We start from the raw sequence: 16,183 nt of genomic DNA, 5'->3' as shown, positions 1-16,183 counted from the left end.
AAACTGAAACATCACGCCAAATATATATTCTCTATTTTTTATAACCTATATACTGTGGTTCTCAACAGAGAGGTCCTGGGTTCGATTTCCAGCGCGGCCAGTTTAAAGTTTTATAATTTCTAAATCGGCTTAGGTCTAGTGTGGTGGTAGGCATTAAGCCGTGGCTAGCTACCACCCTACAGACAAAGGCGTACTGCCAAGCAATTTAGCGTTTCGGTACGATGCGATGTTGCGTAAAAACCATCGGATTAGAATGAATAAACTTGTACTCTTCCAAATAAGCCAGCTTCCATGTTTGACTGCATCGTCACTTAACATCAGGTGTGATCGCAGTCAAAAGTTATTAAAGAAAAAAAATACATACAGTTAATAGTTTAGGAGTCTATAGGCGAACTATTCGGTCACGCAACGCCTTGTATACCTACCTACTAATTACGATTTGGATCACTGAGAACTGTAACATGTAATATTAATTGTTACCGAGTTCTATTCTACCGATATGCAGTATTTCCGAATAAGTATGTCAAGTTAGTGCAATATCCGGTCATATTTCAATTTATATAAAGGTGGTCAAGTTTTTACCCATTTCCCGCGTTTACGTTACAGTATTCTGAGATATTCATGTCTACCTTTATTCTTTTGTTTATTATAAGTTATACAATGGTGTCCAAGGTAAATTTTAATTACTTACCTATCTACTATAATAAAATTCATTATATAAAAAAAACGTACTTTTTATAACAGGTAATAATTATTATCCTTGTCCTCTGTTTTATGAGTATAAGCTTCGGATACGATGAAACCACTGAGAGGTCATCAGATAACAGGAAGACTGCTTCGATGGAAATTAAAACAAGTTCGGAACAAAATGACCGGAGTGAGGCTCCACCTTGGCGACCTCGGGATCCATGGAAATTATGGCAATTGGGTAAATTTCAACTTTCCTATGACTTTAAAGTTTTCCTTGGAATACATGGAATTTACTTTTTTTTTTTAATTTTTAATAGATCGCAGTATAATAAACGAGGGTCTACGCGCTTCTGATTTGGATAGCGCATCAAGAAAACTTCAATATAGCGACGAAATCGCCTACAGGCCCAGACGAAAACTAAAAAATAAGATAAAATTACTTGTTAAAATACAACAATATGAATAGTATATTTTGTAGTGTTTTTGTCATTATATACCTACCTAGGTATGTATCCACCTCTAACCAACGTAAGAAAAAAGTCGGTTCTTTGCTGTCTGCACGATATTAATGTCTAAGATGTCAGGAATAGAAAGCAGGAGACATGAGAGATTCATTTATAAGAGTTAATTTAGTTGTATAAGTAACTGACTATCTCGACTACCTATATAACAAGTCTTCCTTTTCTTCCTCTTTTAAAAAAGTCCAAATTAAAAACAGTTATGTCGTTTATATTGTCTTTGCTGTCTCCTATCCCTATAAATTAATTTACTCTTTGCCTATGTCAGTGACAAAAATGTGTCATCAACTTCATCAATCGCTATAAATTGATATTTTGTAGTTTATAACTGAACTGTGTGTTAAAAGGGTAAGGATCAAGACAATTTATTTAATCCGTGAAATAGTATTCATCATCATGGTAGGTATTTATTCATCATCATGATTAAATCAGCCCATGGAATGCCGATGAACATGGGCCTTTTGTAGGGCCAAACTTCCAAACACCAATTTTTTGTGTCGGCGATTAGTGACTCGCTGGATGTCGTCAGTCCACCTGGTGGAGGGTCGACCAACACTGCACTTTTTGGTGCGTGGTCGCCATTTCAACACCTTGGGACCCAAACGTCTATCGGAACTTCGAACGTTGTACATCGGCCGTTGCCACTTCAGCTGCAGCTTCTTGATTTAGGTACAAAAATCTCGTCGTTAACGTAATTTATTGTAAAAATTATACTTTATAGATAACGAGCAGTTTCAACAAACGTTATTAATTGAAACCTATAGGTTGAATTAATGTAGATACAGAGAAAGACAATACAATGTTTTACATCGACTCTCAAAGAACCCTAACTAGACGAGATAGTTCAGTTATAGTCACAAGAATCCAAAATAGAAAGGAATCAGAAGTCCCGTTTGCGACACGTGCTACATCTACGGGTCGACTTATTAGTGATTCTGGAACATCTCTTGGATGTAGACCAAGTGGGTCCGTTCGAAAAGAAATTATAACATATTTTTTCGAGTCGATGCTGGACAATATTGTAGAGTCTTGGGAAGTAATTGAACAGCCAAAGAACGAGGATATTAATATTGATATTGGCAAGACAGTCAGTGAAATAACGGTCACTAGTAAGAAAAAGAAGACAACGGGTATGTTAAAGTTCCATTACTATTCTATGATTTTCCTACATAACATAAAATTGAAAATCCTCCGATGGTCATATTCATATTCCCTTTCAGTGCGCTTTCGAATTGCGAATATTTGCCGTCATTCGTTATTCTTCCCCACTATCACATCCCACAACGGCTCATCCGATTTTCATCAAACATGTCTAAGAATATTCACACAAGTCGCCTGAAACTAAATAGAATTCATCCGTTCGAGAGCTATGCCAGAGACCGACTGACAGACAGACGTCAAACTTATAACACCTTTCTTTTTGCGTCGGGTGTCGTGTGCCAAATAATAGGTATAGGTAATCAGTCAAACTGTCTTCTGCGTCCTCCTAATTCGTCGGAGACGACTCCGATGAATTAGGAGGTCGCAGATGTCCCAACTCCCATCATAATATTATCAATCGTAATACCTGCAAGTAATTTGACATTTTATTTCAGCTAAACCATCTAAATCAAGAAAGAGCCGGTCTAAAATAGAATTAAACGAAACTAATACACTGGTAAGCATTTTTATTGTTTCTAACTATAGCGAACGCGCGACTTCGTTCGCGTGGTAATCGATGTGACGTTCAACCCCTATTTCACGTCTGTTCTATTTATATTTTCGCATGTTTTATACATAATAAATAGTTCACTAATCATTTTACAAAATTATAACTCAAAACATGAACAATACAAATTAAAAAATCTTCTTTCTTAGGGGTAGAATTTTTAAAAATCTTGAATTACATTATTTTTAGTATTTTTCTGGTGGTACCTACTCATACCAATTTTTAAAAATGTAACTTGGAAACCTACTAGGTACGTGTTATGGTCTCAAACCGTGCCAAGTTTCATTTAAATTCATTCAGTAGTTTCAGCGTGATGCTCAGTCAACATTAAATAGGGACAGGTAAGACTGACAAAAAATTTAAAATAATATATTTTTGGCTTTAGTATCGATTACTTATGTTGCGTCCTCCAACAAAATATCTTTAATGTACAGAATTTGACCGGTTACAGTTTTATTATAAGTGGGTATACTTAGATTAACAGTTACAGGTTTTTTTTTAATTCATGAATCTACTGCTACACTACTGTTATTTCTCGTATTTTAATAACCTAATTTATTACAGAGCGATTCAATGCAAATATGTTGGTGGACAGGATCCGATGAAAAAGCGATCATTCGATTTCGAAACGGGAACATCTATGAAGGCAATATTTCTATGAAATGCATGCACGGAGAGGGGCGTTTTCAATGGGCAGACGGAACTGTTTACTTGGTAAATATAGTAAAAGCTCTGTAAGTGCTCTAAGTGAGCTAAGTACCTATACTAATATTAAAAATGTAAGTAGTCTGTCTGTTACCTTTTTACGGCTAAACGGCTGAACCGATCAAGATGGATTTTAGTATAAGGGTAAATGGGACCTTGGAGTAACATAGGGTAATTTTTGACCCTAAAATAAAAAATAAATAGAAGGGGGGTGAAATAGGGGTTGAAAGTTTGTATGGAAAATCCTTAATTTTTAGAGTTACAGTTTTAAAAATTTGTTAAACACAAATTTGTTGTCGAGTATAAAAACATACGAAATATAATGTGATTCAAGAAATTTTAAAATTTAACTCTTTAAGTGGTGAAATAAGGCTTGAAAGTTTACATTTGGTTTCCACGCGGATGAAGTCGCGGGCGTCCGCTAGTTTTAATATAAAATTGCAACTGTACGATTTTTTTGGGGCCCCGTCCAAAGAATTGCCTGAATTATCATATTTTTTTACATATCATTTATAATCACCACAGGGTCAATTTGTGGAAAATGAAATTAAAGGAAAAGGCATAATTCAATGGAAAGATGACACATGGTATGAAGGCGATTTTGCTGGAAATCTTCGTCATGGTAGAGGTCTATATGTGGATTCACGGAAACAATGTTCTTATGCCGGGACTTGGCATTATGGTACAAAACATGCCGATGGAGTTATTTATTTCCCAGGATCTTCGAAAAATTCTTACGATGGCCAGTGGGTTTATGTAAGAATAAATATACAGTTTTGCATTTTTGATACAATTTAAATTAATCTGACTTACTTAAAAGAGCCGTGACAGCCCAGTGATATGACTTTTGTCTTCGATTCGGAGGACGTAGGTTTGAATTCGGTCCGACGCAAGCATCTATTAGGTATGTGCACTTTAAGAAATTAAATGGCACGTGTCTCGAGCGGTGAAAGAAAACATCGTGAGGAAACCTGCTTATCGGAGAATTTTCTTGATTCATTACGTGTTTGAAGTCTGCCAAGCGTAGTGGACCATTAGCCTAAACCCTCTCATTCTGAGAGGAAACTCCTGCTTATCAGTGAGCCGAAAACAGGCTTTTGTATGATGACTAACTCTAACTAGGCTGCCAATTTAATAAGGTAGACTATTTAATTTACAGGTACATGGTTAATTTTAAAAAGATAAGTAAGGTTAACATATCTTCGTCTAGCAGTGAATTATCTACCTAATCATTTTTACATTCTTGTTTCAAAGAACGTACGTCACGGATTCGGGAGTCGAGAATATTGCCAAATGAGTGGATACAAAGGAGAGTGGACCCAAAACGTGCGATGTGGAAAAGGCTTAATGATATGGGCAAATCACGATGTAAGTTTTAACCTACCTAAATGTAATAAGATATATTGTCTCCCTATTCTTATTCATCTTTAATAACTTAAATATGTACTTAATTCAGTTTTATAGAGGAGAATGGGAAAATGGCGTGATGTCCGGATATGGATTTTACATTTGGGGTGCCTACTATAATAATACAATGTCTTTGCCCTCTCTGTGCGCTTATCGTGGATTTTGGGAAAAGGGTAAACGCCATGGTTATGGTTTATTGAATTTGGGTTACGGGTTAGGCTCTTACTATAAAGGTGAGTTCAAAGACAATAAAAAGCATGGTGTTGGCAAATTTGTGACCAACAACGGACTTATATTACAACACAAACATTTATTTGTCGATGACAACGTGGGAGTCATGACGCAAGAACAAAACGCTGAAATCGCCATTGATAAATACACTCAAATTGTAGAACCTTTCGCTTTTGACCTATGCGATAGCTCTGTCGGCCTCGTTTACCACGTAGAACAAGTAATTAAAAACATTGATAAAAAGCAAGAAACCCTAAAGGAAATAGTCAAAGAATTTATGGAAGCTAACAAAATTCCCACGTTGAGTTTTAATGACGAAACTCAAGATAATATAATTTCAATAAATTTTCGAGACATAATAGACTTCGAAGTAAGTTCTCTAATTAAAGCACTAAGGTGTTATGAGATTAATTTGAATAACATATACTATCAGTATTCCACTATATGCAACAAGGAAGAGATAAATTTTACGCCAATTCTGATTCGTTTATTTTTATGGCAATTGTATTATGATTGCAACATACATGACAAAGGTCTTACTCTCGTAGAAATTGATAGAGCATTTCATGAGAATACACAGTGGCTTTCAAGATCGCCTCACAACCCGTTTGAGAAAATATATTTCTGGCAATTCCAACATAGCCTAATAGTTGTTGCTAGTAAATTGTATGCAAAAAGGAAATTGCCTGGGAAAAAGCCGGACACTATGTTGGCTAGTGCATTTAGATTTTTTATGGAAAAAGATGTATTGCCTGGAGTAGGGCGCAAAAAAGGTAAAGAGGTGTATTTAATTGTAGAAACATTACATTGTACATCTAAGTACATCGTCTACTTTCCGATAAACTTAAAATCCAAAATCCGTTAGCAGTAGATAATAATTTACTATCGTTAAGCTTCCGATAGAGATGCGTAAGTGATTTTCATCCACATTAATGATTGAGAGCCTCAATAGCTCAATAGTAAAGCGGTCGGACTCATCAACAACGGGTGGTGGTTCAATTCCCGCCCCGATGGACTATTATCGTACCCACTCCTTACTCCTAACACAGGCTTTCCCGACTAGTTGGAGAGGAATGGGAATATTGATCATATTAAAAAAAAAGATATGGCCAATATATTAATAAAAAAATTAAATTTATTAATGTAGAAACTGACTCCGTATGTGTAAAATTGTCGGCCATTACCATTAGATAACTGCTTAAAATTCATCAGGCAAACTCGCGGAAGGATACGGTTCGTTCGTGTCCCTGAAAGGACTCTACGGGTTATACCACAGTTTGGGCGAACCCTGTACAATAAGAACATTTTTATCTGCCGTTCGACATGCACCACATGAAATCCATCAAAACAAACCGGAACTTGTGAATTACGGGTGCAATAAACTGGGAAGAAATGTTTACATTTTTGGTGACGAAATTAGTTATATTGATGGTAATGCTTATATATTTTTTTCATTATTATCATCCACCTAATTGATATCCGTACCTACTTCAAAATAGGACGACGAACTCTTCGTCCTATGCCTGAAGGTTATGTTATTATCGACCGTAATGGTATAGTAAAAAAATTTAAAAAACCTATTAATACACAATTTTCCAAGATAAATACCTAGTTATCTTAAATTATATAAAAGCGAAAGGTCACTCATCACGATATCTCGAAATTCACTTGACGTACAAAGTTGAAAGTCTACCCACTCCTAACACACTCTTTCCGACAACTTTGGTGGAATGGGAAAAATAGTTAGGTACTTATATTTAAAAAAAATGGCAAATATCCTTTAAACATATTTAAATATTGCATTTGCAGATGATCCCATGAAATCAAATAGAGAAAACTTCAGCCGTAATCATCCCCTGAAATTGTTCAATATAGGCAATATGTCTACCAAGTCTATAATAAATGTATTTTGGCGAATATTCCCCCAAGTATGCAGTGGAAAGAACATAATGGATTTGAATGTCGAGATGACATTTTTCGAGTTTTTTCAAGCGCTTATCGAATGTGCTGAGGAAAGTATACACATCGCGGACGAAGAGCTTAAAATGCAAGATAAACTTTTGTAAATATAGTGACTTACTCGTACCTATGCCGTTGCCAGAGTACCTAATTTATAAATGGTCCATTTACAAAATAAAGACCTATTTATTTGCACAATATATGTTTTTTTTAAGATCCAAGTTTGCCTTCGATAGATTGTATAATCAGGGTACCTACCTAATTACTTATAAGGCGGGAGGCGTTGGGCATTATCACCCTAAATACGCTGAGAGTTTAGGGTGTTATTGCCCTACTCTGTATCAGATGTTAATGATCGTGACCAAGACAGACGGAGAACGTGCTTTCCGAGATAAAATGGTGTAATACTGATGTAACATGTCAATAGATTTTCATTTTCATCATGAAATCTCGAAAACTGCTTGACGTACAATAATGAGATTTGTGATTCGATAGGGAGATAGTATATAAAGTAAAACCTAGACGTCCGATAACAATACATTCTTCGACAGACGGATTGAGGACGTGTAGGGCGGATGAAGTCGCATTCGATCGCTAATAGGTACTTGTACCGACTCTTAAATCTATGATATAGATTAATAAAATCATAGAATAAAATGTTGATAGATGACGTATGCAAAGTATTCTCTGTCTACAAGTATCTGTCTACGATAGGTACTACTACAACCATTATACTAACCAACCAAAATAGAACAGCTACATTTAAAAATGACACGATGACAATGTAAATGACACGTATAGTAACATTTTCGAATACTTACAAGTTATTTCATAATTAAATATTTATTATAAAAAATGAGGACTAAAAATCCTATGGCTAAAAAGCCACAGCAGATTCTGTTTTCCAAAAACACATACAGTCACCCGGTTAAGGTTGAAAATTGGGATTTTCAAATACACGCAGAGAAACGGGACAATTACGTATACCGCGATCAGTTAAGTAATCACCTGAGCACCTACAACAGGTGGGGTCAAGACCTAAACATCTGGAAAACGGAAACTGGCCATATGCTGGAACAAGTCTTTACTAAAACAAATCCGATATACTCTTTCAAACCTTTAGTCAATTTTACTTCTTATCCATGTACTGAGTGAGTTACTCGTAGTTTACCTATTTGTTTCACTGATTGTCTTACACAAAAACCACAAACTGCCACAATCTTATTTTAGGTAAGTAGTTATATTACCTTCTTTTAGTGCCGTGACAGCCTAGTGGATATGACCTTTGCCATCGATTCAAATCATGCATGCACTTCCAAGTTTTCAGTTTTGTGCATTTTAAGAAACTACATATAACGTGTCTCAAATGGTGAAAGAAAAATATCGCAGGGTAACCTGCATACCTAAGAATGTTCTTAATTCTCAACGTGTGTCAAGTCTGCCAATCTGAATTGGGCCCGCGTGGTGGACTATTAGCGTAACCCCTCTCATTCTGTGAGGAAACTCGTGCTCAAAAGTGATCGAATATGGGTTGTTAATAATGATGACTTTCCTAAATTAGTACCCCTGGAAGAAATAAGTTGATGAAAAATGCAAACCTGGCTCAACTTCACCCTGAATTTGGTGTTATGGATTATCTTTCTACGCAACAAGAGGACTATAGAAATCCAAACGCGACTATCGCTAAGCCGGTAACTATTGGTATTCATACCTAGGTATATACCTATAGATATAGTAATCGCTAAACTTCAAGTCCGCTGAAATAACAGTGAATTAATAGAAATTTAATAGCATATTATGATATGATATATGCCTAGGTAGGTAGGTAGGTAGCTACATAGGTAGGTACCTAATATATCGTTGCAACTTGCTAAGTTGCTAGTTGTTGCCCTGTAGTGCAAGTGCGTCGTTAAATTATGCTGATGATGTCGAATTTTTGTTTCAAATTAGAACTTCTTTTACCGAACAAATACTATTGAGGTAGGAAGTAGAATAACGATCCTTAGCTCGTTCAAACTTTTTGCATACATGCAAAAATTTCAGCATACTCGTTATAGGGGTTGTAGACAAGAAAAAGAAAAGGTCTAAAAATTCCTCTAAATTCTGGCTATTCCTCTAAATAGTGTTGCCAAAGGAAGTGGCTAGTTTTAGCTTATTCTTCGCTTGTCCCTATTATGCTCAAACTATAGACGTGAATTATTTTAATGCTAAATGTAATTTTTAACAGCCTCGTTGTTCTGATACCACTATCAAATGTTAATTAAATTGTAATAACCAGAACGCTAATGAATTTAACATTATGATCGTAAGCCCGCCAAACCGCATTTGAGCAGCGTGGTGGTTCTAAGCTTCATATACCTACCCTCTTCTATAAGGAAAATCCTGGTCTGATCCTGCAATGGTTAAAATAGGAAAATTATTATGGTGTTTTTTGTACTAGCTGATGATGGCGTCTCCCCCGTGGCTGATGAATCGAGTGATACGATCGGATCTTACGCATAACCATGGAACTGCGCCTCCGAGAGGAGACTATCAGTGTTTGGACACCCACACGCCGATTGGTCACATACGGGAAATGAGACTTTTCCGTTACCAATCTTTTAACCCAGCTACATGTATTCAAGATTTTCCAAATGTTGCTTCACAACTTAAAAAATAAAAGAATTTTTATTTTGATAATTTTTTTTATTGGATGCTTAATAATATCAAAATCATAATACAATACGTTCCTAATATACGAAAACTTAAACAAAACAACTTCAAAGTAAAAAAAGAACAAAGTCTATTTAAGTAACTTAATATTGACAGACTCTATGTAGGTATAGGTATAATCGCTTCCTTACCAAAGAAATCAACAAATGAAAAAATAAAACATGAAACCTAAACAATGGGCATGAAACAACCATATCAGAAACGAATTGGAATAAAATACATTGTGTGTATTGTTGGCCATTTTGAAACTAATAAAACGTTAACTTTAAAATGATAATAAAATAATAAAACAGTTGAAGAATTAGGTACCTAGATACCTATGGTTCTTGATACTAAAGTAGACTTTACAGATAAAACTAGATACTTATAGCAATTTCATATATTACATAAATATTAAAAAGCTGTCTTTGAAACTAATTTTAGCAAGAATGAAATGCTATATAGGTACGTCTCATATAAAATGTAATTTTCTAATGTTTCCTATAAACTGCTTTTTAGTATTTATCTAATAATTACTGGTAACTTTGTACTGGACAATTTTGGCCATCTTTCATATTTCGTTGGTTATTAGCAAGCTAAAATGACATACTAATTTCGCTAGAACCGAAGACATCCGCCATACAAACACACATCTAAATTATAACACCACTCTTTCGTACGTCGAGAGTTAAAAATAAAAGTAGTTAATGTTTAGAATAAACAACTTAGATTAACTTATTTACGAGATATTAAAAATAAACAAAAAAAATATCCTTCATGTAAAATAAGTATATAAATCTAATACAAACATTTATCCTTAAATTAAAGTACCTACTTAATTAAATAAAACATGTGTTTATTAATAAATATACCAGTATTTTAAAAACGGCTCGCGACCAAATATCGTTGGTGCAAGTATAGTAAAAATGCATTAATATCGGAAATTCTCAGAAGAGGATCGACACCGTATCAACTCAAACCGTTCACTATTCTTTGTATGAAACTCCTTGTTGCAACGCACACTAAGCGGAATCATAACATCGACCCCTGTCCGCGCGCTTAAGTCGTACCCAAACACATCTCTTCCAGCTATTTTGTTTCAACCTGCATTCGGCGAACTATAAACTAAATTTTCTAGGTTTTCTAGATCTTTTTTTATGTTGACGCTGTTGACAGCAAAGCGATATAATAATAATAAAATAATTAAAATGTCAAAATCAAGTAAGTAAATGATTATTTTTTTTAATTTATTTAATCTCCTTCCATTGGTTACTTAAAAAATCGGACACTAGTTAATTAATAGAATATACCCAAAAGATTTGAAAAAGTAATGGTTACCTGCTTTCACACTGCAACTGTGGAGTTGCCAGATATAAACAAGTTAAGTAATGTTGTTTAGGTACCCTCATCAGTTATTTAGTCGTCTAATATGTCAAATAAAAGCTTTTTTATGGTTAATTTAACTGTATTAAGTTTTGAGAAAAATGTATTTGGCCGCAATTCAACAAGGCAACCTATTTGCAATGTGTCACTGAAAATTATCCATTATTTATTTCATAGCACTAATAACAGATGAGGGTATATATATCTAATGCCGGATCTTAGACCAATACGGTCACGATCCTTTTCCGAGAAGAAATGTTTGCTTAAGTAACAAAACACAAAACAACCTTGAACTCCGTACTGAACGGAATTGGGTACCCTAATACACTGGGGCATAATGATATATAATTAAAATATTAGTACTTATTTAATTGTTACTTAACCATTTTAGCCAAATAATGAAAAATAATGTACACGTCTATTGTTGTAGTTTCAATTAATAAAAAAAATACATATTATTAAGTATTTTTCTTGTTCTTTTATTTTCCTTAACATCCAATACCCGATTTGACTCCTACTATAGTTTAAATATGCAAAGCGTTCACGTATCACCATGAATCTACAAAGTGTGGGCGCGCCCGCACGCATGTGCACGCTGCTGGCGGGCGCGCACGGTGAAAGGTGCGCGAAATAGGTTGCGCACAAACGTAACGCTGTCATTCGTTCATCGAATTTTACTGCCCATATTTTTTTCATACCGGGGGCTATGTATGAAAATCTATTCTAAAGGAGTAAACTCAAACTATGAACAGACTTATGAGTATAGGATGAACCTAAGCATAAGTAAACGAAATTTTTATTTAAAATTAAAATTATAATGGTACTTATGGCATTGTCATATAAAAGTAATGTAGCACCTCCCCGGACGTTATTACTAGTTCAGCAGCAAATAAGTTCCATAAAGGTGTTTTATCTATTTTTTACTTAGAATTAATGATTGTTAAAATTTTTAGCTTGAATAATAATAGATAAAATATTTTTTATTGTAACAAATGAGACCCTTATGTGTGATATTTAATTTTAATAGGAGCTCAAATATACTGTGCATGTGCAAAGTCCAACTGAGTACCCTGTATGCTAAAAGTTTCTATTCTTTATTATAATAACATATCTTATTTTATTTCTATATTTTATATGTATTACTTATTATTAGCATTTACATTATAGCTTAGGGAGGTTTAAATTTTCATCAGTTTGCACTACTCATAGAACCACATTAAATATAAGCTTCACAAATAATATTCAACATTAAAGACTATTAAAAATCCACCAATCAAATGATACTTTTTCGCTTGTTTCTTTGTGAAATTTAATTATATTTTTTATTATATGTATATTAAAAAATACAGTAATAATTATAGAGCCTTTTATAACCTATGTAGGTTTTTGGTATAATGATTAACTAAGTATTTAAAAAGTAGCAAAATCAAAATTACATCTGCTCAGTAAAATTTGTCATTGTAACTTATAATAATGTGGATTGTCACAATGTATTTACAGATCTTTTGGCTTTGTTTAAATATTTTTGTAATGAAGTCTGCACTTTTAAGGTCATAACATATAAGTACTTATTTAACAACACAAAGGGATTTTCACATTTGCAACTCAAGCCCATAAGGTATGAAATGACATGCGTTTTCTACCTTCATTTCTAATTTGTTTGTTGGTAAACAGTGCATATTGAGAATGGCTTTAGTATAGGAAAGGTGATACTGTGGCTGTCTCTTTCCAAGTTGATGTGTATTTATGACCTTAAATATCAATATTTTGAAAAATAATGTGCATCACAAGTAAATATGTACCTTTGACAGAATACATATACCAAGTTATGGTACTGTGTTTTATTTAAGTAGAACAGTATGGAGAATCTCTTTTCCTTAATTCTCCCAGGTAAATAAATCAGTCTGAATTACATATAAAACTTATTTTAAATAGTTAATTATAAGTTAATATAAAATGTGAAGTTATTTTTACTGTAATATTAATTTATAATATTATATTCTTATCAAAATTAGGTAAAATAATTATAATAATTTGTTTCTACACTTTTTAGATAATTAATTTTTGTAATTGATAATTAATTATTATTATTAGAGAAACATGCAGTGAAATGTGAGAACATTATAATATAATCAAAAGTATAGGTTTCTACCTATTTTAAGTAAACATCAAAGGCCTATTAATATGTAACAGTTTTTTAATAGTAACTAAAACTATGCACTGATTCTGGATTTATTGTCTTGACATTTGTAATTAGTTTTAATTTTCATTACAAAAATAACATCATCCCAAAATCAACATAATGCTTATAAGGGTGCCCTAATTTTGATAAGTTTATAACTATGAGGATTACTTATGAATATTATAAAAGTAGCTCATATTTTTTTTATTATTTAGGCAAAAATAAGCTTTAACAATTATTTCTTTCATTAAAAAGACAAATGAGGCACTTCTAAAAATGTATTTTCATGTGACTACACTTGATTTTAAAAACATGTAAGTAAAATCAAACCAAAGTAATTAATACAATCAATGTGTACGTCTCCTTTTGAACCCCTTACCTTTTTTGGATTTAATCTTGTGTTTCCGTGCAGCGCTACGAGTCCCTGTTACTTCATCAGCAAGCATACCTACTGTTGTTAATTTTCTCCTTCGATTTTTTTCAGCTTTTGTGACTGGTAAGCGAGTTAGATAGTTTTCTTCATACTCTGTCTTTTCTTGCTCATATTTTGATATGGAATGTTTGACATGATTTCCTGAGCTCATTTCTAGCGGTGCCTCTGAATACTCATCACGAAGTTCCCTTAATACACTAGAATTAAGAAATTGTTTTTTCGCTCGCTCTTTATTTTTCTTTTCACTTTCACTGCGTGATATACTGTCATCGTAATGTACAGCTGCTAGTTTAGGGGGTACGTATATGTTTGATTTGCTAGTCTTATCTTTCGTATCGTTACTGTCAGATTCACTGCTACTCTCTTCTCCACTGTTTTGTATTTTACTTACTAAGTTACCAGGATTAGCATGATATGATTGCGGGTCATCTTCTGCTGTACCAACTACTGCGGTTTTAACAAGTTTATCTATCTGATATTTGAGTTTAGAATCTATTGGACGAATTTTTTCAAGCACGGTTCTGATTTCAACAAGTCTGTCTATTGAAGGGTCAGACTCTATTTTTTCACCAGAACATTTTCTTAACACTATGTAAGTTAAATTTATTAAATAACTCAGAAGCATTTGATATTTCATTTCTAGAAAACTTAAACCCTTATCTGTAGAAATTTCTCCACTTTTCACACGCACCAACATATTATCCACTAGTTGTGAAACTTGTTGAATATTTGTATTCATTTCTTTGAGCAGTTTTACTGCTTGTGGCAAATCAGGTTGTTCCATCTCATCTGTAGCCTAAAGAAATATAAATAACTGTATTACAAATCATAAAATAAAATATTTTCTGTTTGAATTAACTCTTAAGTAATTAACCAACTAAGTTATTAACCAACTTCTACTTGAAACTTGAACATTAGTAGGGTGATTTAAGATTGTTTTAGAGTTTTAGACTCATATGATAGCAGATTATATTTATGTATCAAGAACTGGGATTAACAATGTTACTTGTGTTTCTATAGAAATGGTTCTGTAGTCAAGTAAATAAGATAACTAGAAAAGGCCAGCTGTTATGTCAATTATAAAACTGCATACTTAGAGTAAACCAAACAATATATGACTAATAAACTGGCTGGTTAATGTGGTTATATAGTTAATAATTAATTTTAAATTGATTAAATAATAATTCAAAGGAGTAACATAAGACATGGTATATGCGTTGAAAATAAAACTTTTACCGCGATTTAAATTAAAAGAATTTACTATTTACTGTCATAAAATGGAAAATAAATATAGACATACCTGAACCATGTTGATAAATTAAAGCAACTTGAAAGTTAAATAACCTCAATATTTTGTTTACTTATGAATATAGAAAAAATATTTCAATCTCGAATTGTGTGATCGCTTAGTAACATTCCACATACGAATGCCTGGAGAAATAGTTCAATAAAGTAAAATCATTCTTGCAAAAAATAAAACAAAACACCGAAAGACTGGAAAACGGGATGAAACCACAGATCACACAGACTGTAACACAACACAAGGAAGTCAAGGAGAACATATTTCACAGATGACGGAGCGGAGTATTAGTGTTCTGTGATGAAGACAGAAAGATTACAAACAAATGAAACCATAGACTATAGAGCATCAGCACAGCAGAGCCACAGATCCATATAGGCTACTTGCCTCTTTTGTAAACAGTGTTTATACTGAACTGAACTATGGAAGTATAAGCTTTAATTTATTTTGTCCCGTCAATAATAACCAGTAAAAAATTTAATATAAATGGAAAAATATCTACGTAAAATATTTGCCGCCGAAACACAACACATTAGCAAGTGACATCATTCATAGAGATAACAGCGTGATTGGCGTTCACAAACCAATGCCTTTTAGCGAATGACGTCAGAGTTTGTGATTGTCGTTTGCGGTGACGTGATGAAATTACAATTTTGTTTTAGAAAAATATTGCAATTACGAGATTAGATTAGAGTTTCGAAGCATTTAAACTGCCTATAAGCAAAAAATGTTCTTAGTTTTATACAGCAGGCGAGTGGCCTATTACAGGAACTTATTTCACACCTATGCCCTTAGATACATAGAGCAAAAAAACACAATTTAACCAAAGAGTACATTAAGTAAATGGGCACAGAACAGTGAACACTGCAATGGCATATTTTTCATTACTTACTTACGCGTACTTTTAGGACTAATAATGTTCTGTGCGTACTTTCCACAAACGATGACAACGATAACGCTCACGACTACACTTTTT

At 33.5% G+C, this 16,183-nt stretch overlaps 3 protein-coding genes across 4 annotated transcripts; 2 read left to right on the top strand and 1 right to left on the bottom strand.

Moving 5' to 3' along the window:
• Positions 1 to 93: 93 nt before the first annotated feature.
• LOC112051111 (radial spoke head 10 homolog B) lies at positions 94 to 7,404 on the top strand. 2 transcript variants are annotated; one of them, XM_052890299.1, is made up of 10 exons: positions 94 to 672; positions 745 to 928; positions 1,008 to 2,338; positions 2,804 to 2,865; positions 3,481 to 3,630; positions 4,147 to 4,377; positions 4,876 to 4,989; positions 5,078 to 6,032; positions 6,472 to 6,690; positions 7,069 to 7,404. In XM_052890299.1, the coding sequence occupies exons 3-10, from the start codon at positions 2,008 to 2,010 to the stop codon at positions 7,323 to 7,325; spliced, it is 2,319 nt and encodes a 772-aa protein (XP_052746259.1). In that variant the 5' UTR covers positions 94 to 672; positions 745 to 928; positions 1,008 to 2,007; the 3' UTR covers positions 7,326 to 7,404. The 2 variants fall into 2 exon arrangements, with proteins under 2 accessions (XP_052746259.1, XP_052746264.1); XM_052890304.1 differs by lacking the exons at positions 94 to 672; positions 745 to 928; positions 1,008 to 2,338; positions 2,804 to 2,865 and adding an exon at positions 2,963 to 3,257.
• A 627-nt stretch (positions 7,405 to 8,031) lies between these two features.
• On the top strand, positions 8,032 to 9,895 carry LOC112050054 (uncharacterized). The gene is made up of 3 exons (XM_052890290.1): positions 8,032 to 8,369; positions 8,780 to 8,909; positions 9,659 to 9,895. The coding sequence occupies exons 1-3, from the start codon at positions 8,074 to 8,076 to the stop codon at positions 9,875 to 9,877; spliced, it is 645 nt and encodes a 214-aa protein (XP_052746250.1). The 5' UTR covers positions 8,032 to 8,073; the 3' UTR covers positions 9,878 to 9,895.
• LOC112050058 (neuroguidin) lies at positions 9,883 to 15,452 on the bottom strand. The gene is made up of 2 exons (XM_024088186.2): positions 15,208 to 15,452; positions 9,883 to 14,703 (listed from the first exon to the last, which is right to left on the bottom strand). Exons 1-2 carry the CDS (start codon positions 15,214 to 15,216, stop codon positions 13,822 to 13,824), a joined length of 891 nt encoding a protein of 296 aa, XP_023943954.2. The 5' UTR covers positions 15,217 to 15,452; the 3' UTR covers positions 9,883 to 13,821.
• Between the last annotated feature and the right edge of the window lie 731 nt (positions 15,453 to 16,183).

Source organism: Bicyclus anynana, chromosome 3 (assembly GCF_947172395.1).
Source record: "Bicyclus anynana chromosome 3, ilBicAnyn1.1, whole genome shotgun sequence".
Lineage (NCBI taxonomy): Eukaryota > Metazoa > Arthropoda > Insecta > Lepidoptera > Nymphalidae > Bicyclus > Bicyclus anynana.
This window is presented reverse-complemented; position numbering and strand designations above follow the sequence as displayed.

Bases quoted from the DNA above. Each gene is read 5' to 3' on its own strand.
- LOC112051111 (XM_052890299.1), top strand. From the start codon at position 2,008: ATGTTTTACATCGACTCTCAAAGAACCCTAACTAGACGAGATAGTTCA. The intron at 3,631-4,146 runs GTAAATATAGTA...TAATCACCACAG, and splicing joins CAGACGGAACTGTTTACTTG to GGTCAATTTGTGGAAAATGA. The intron at 6,691-7,068 runs GTAATGCTTATA...TTGCATTTGCAG, and splicing joins CGAAATTAGTTATATTGATG to ATGATCCCATGAAATCAAAT.
- LOC112050054 (XM_052890290.1), top strand. From the start codon at position 8,074: ATGAGGACTAAAAATCCTATGGCTAAAAAGCCACAGCAGATTCTGTTT. The intron at 8,370-8,779 runs GTGAGTTACTCG...TTCCTAAATTAG, and splicing joins ACTTCTTATCCATGTACTGA to TACCCCTGGAAGAAATAAGT. The intron at 8,910-9,658 runs GTAACTATTGGT...TTTTTGTACTAG, and splicing joins ACGCGACTATCGCTAAGCCG to CTGATGATGGCGTCTCCCCC.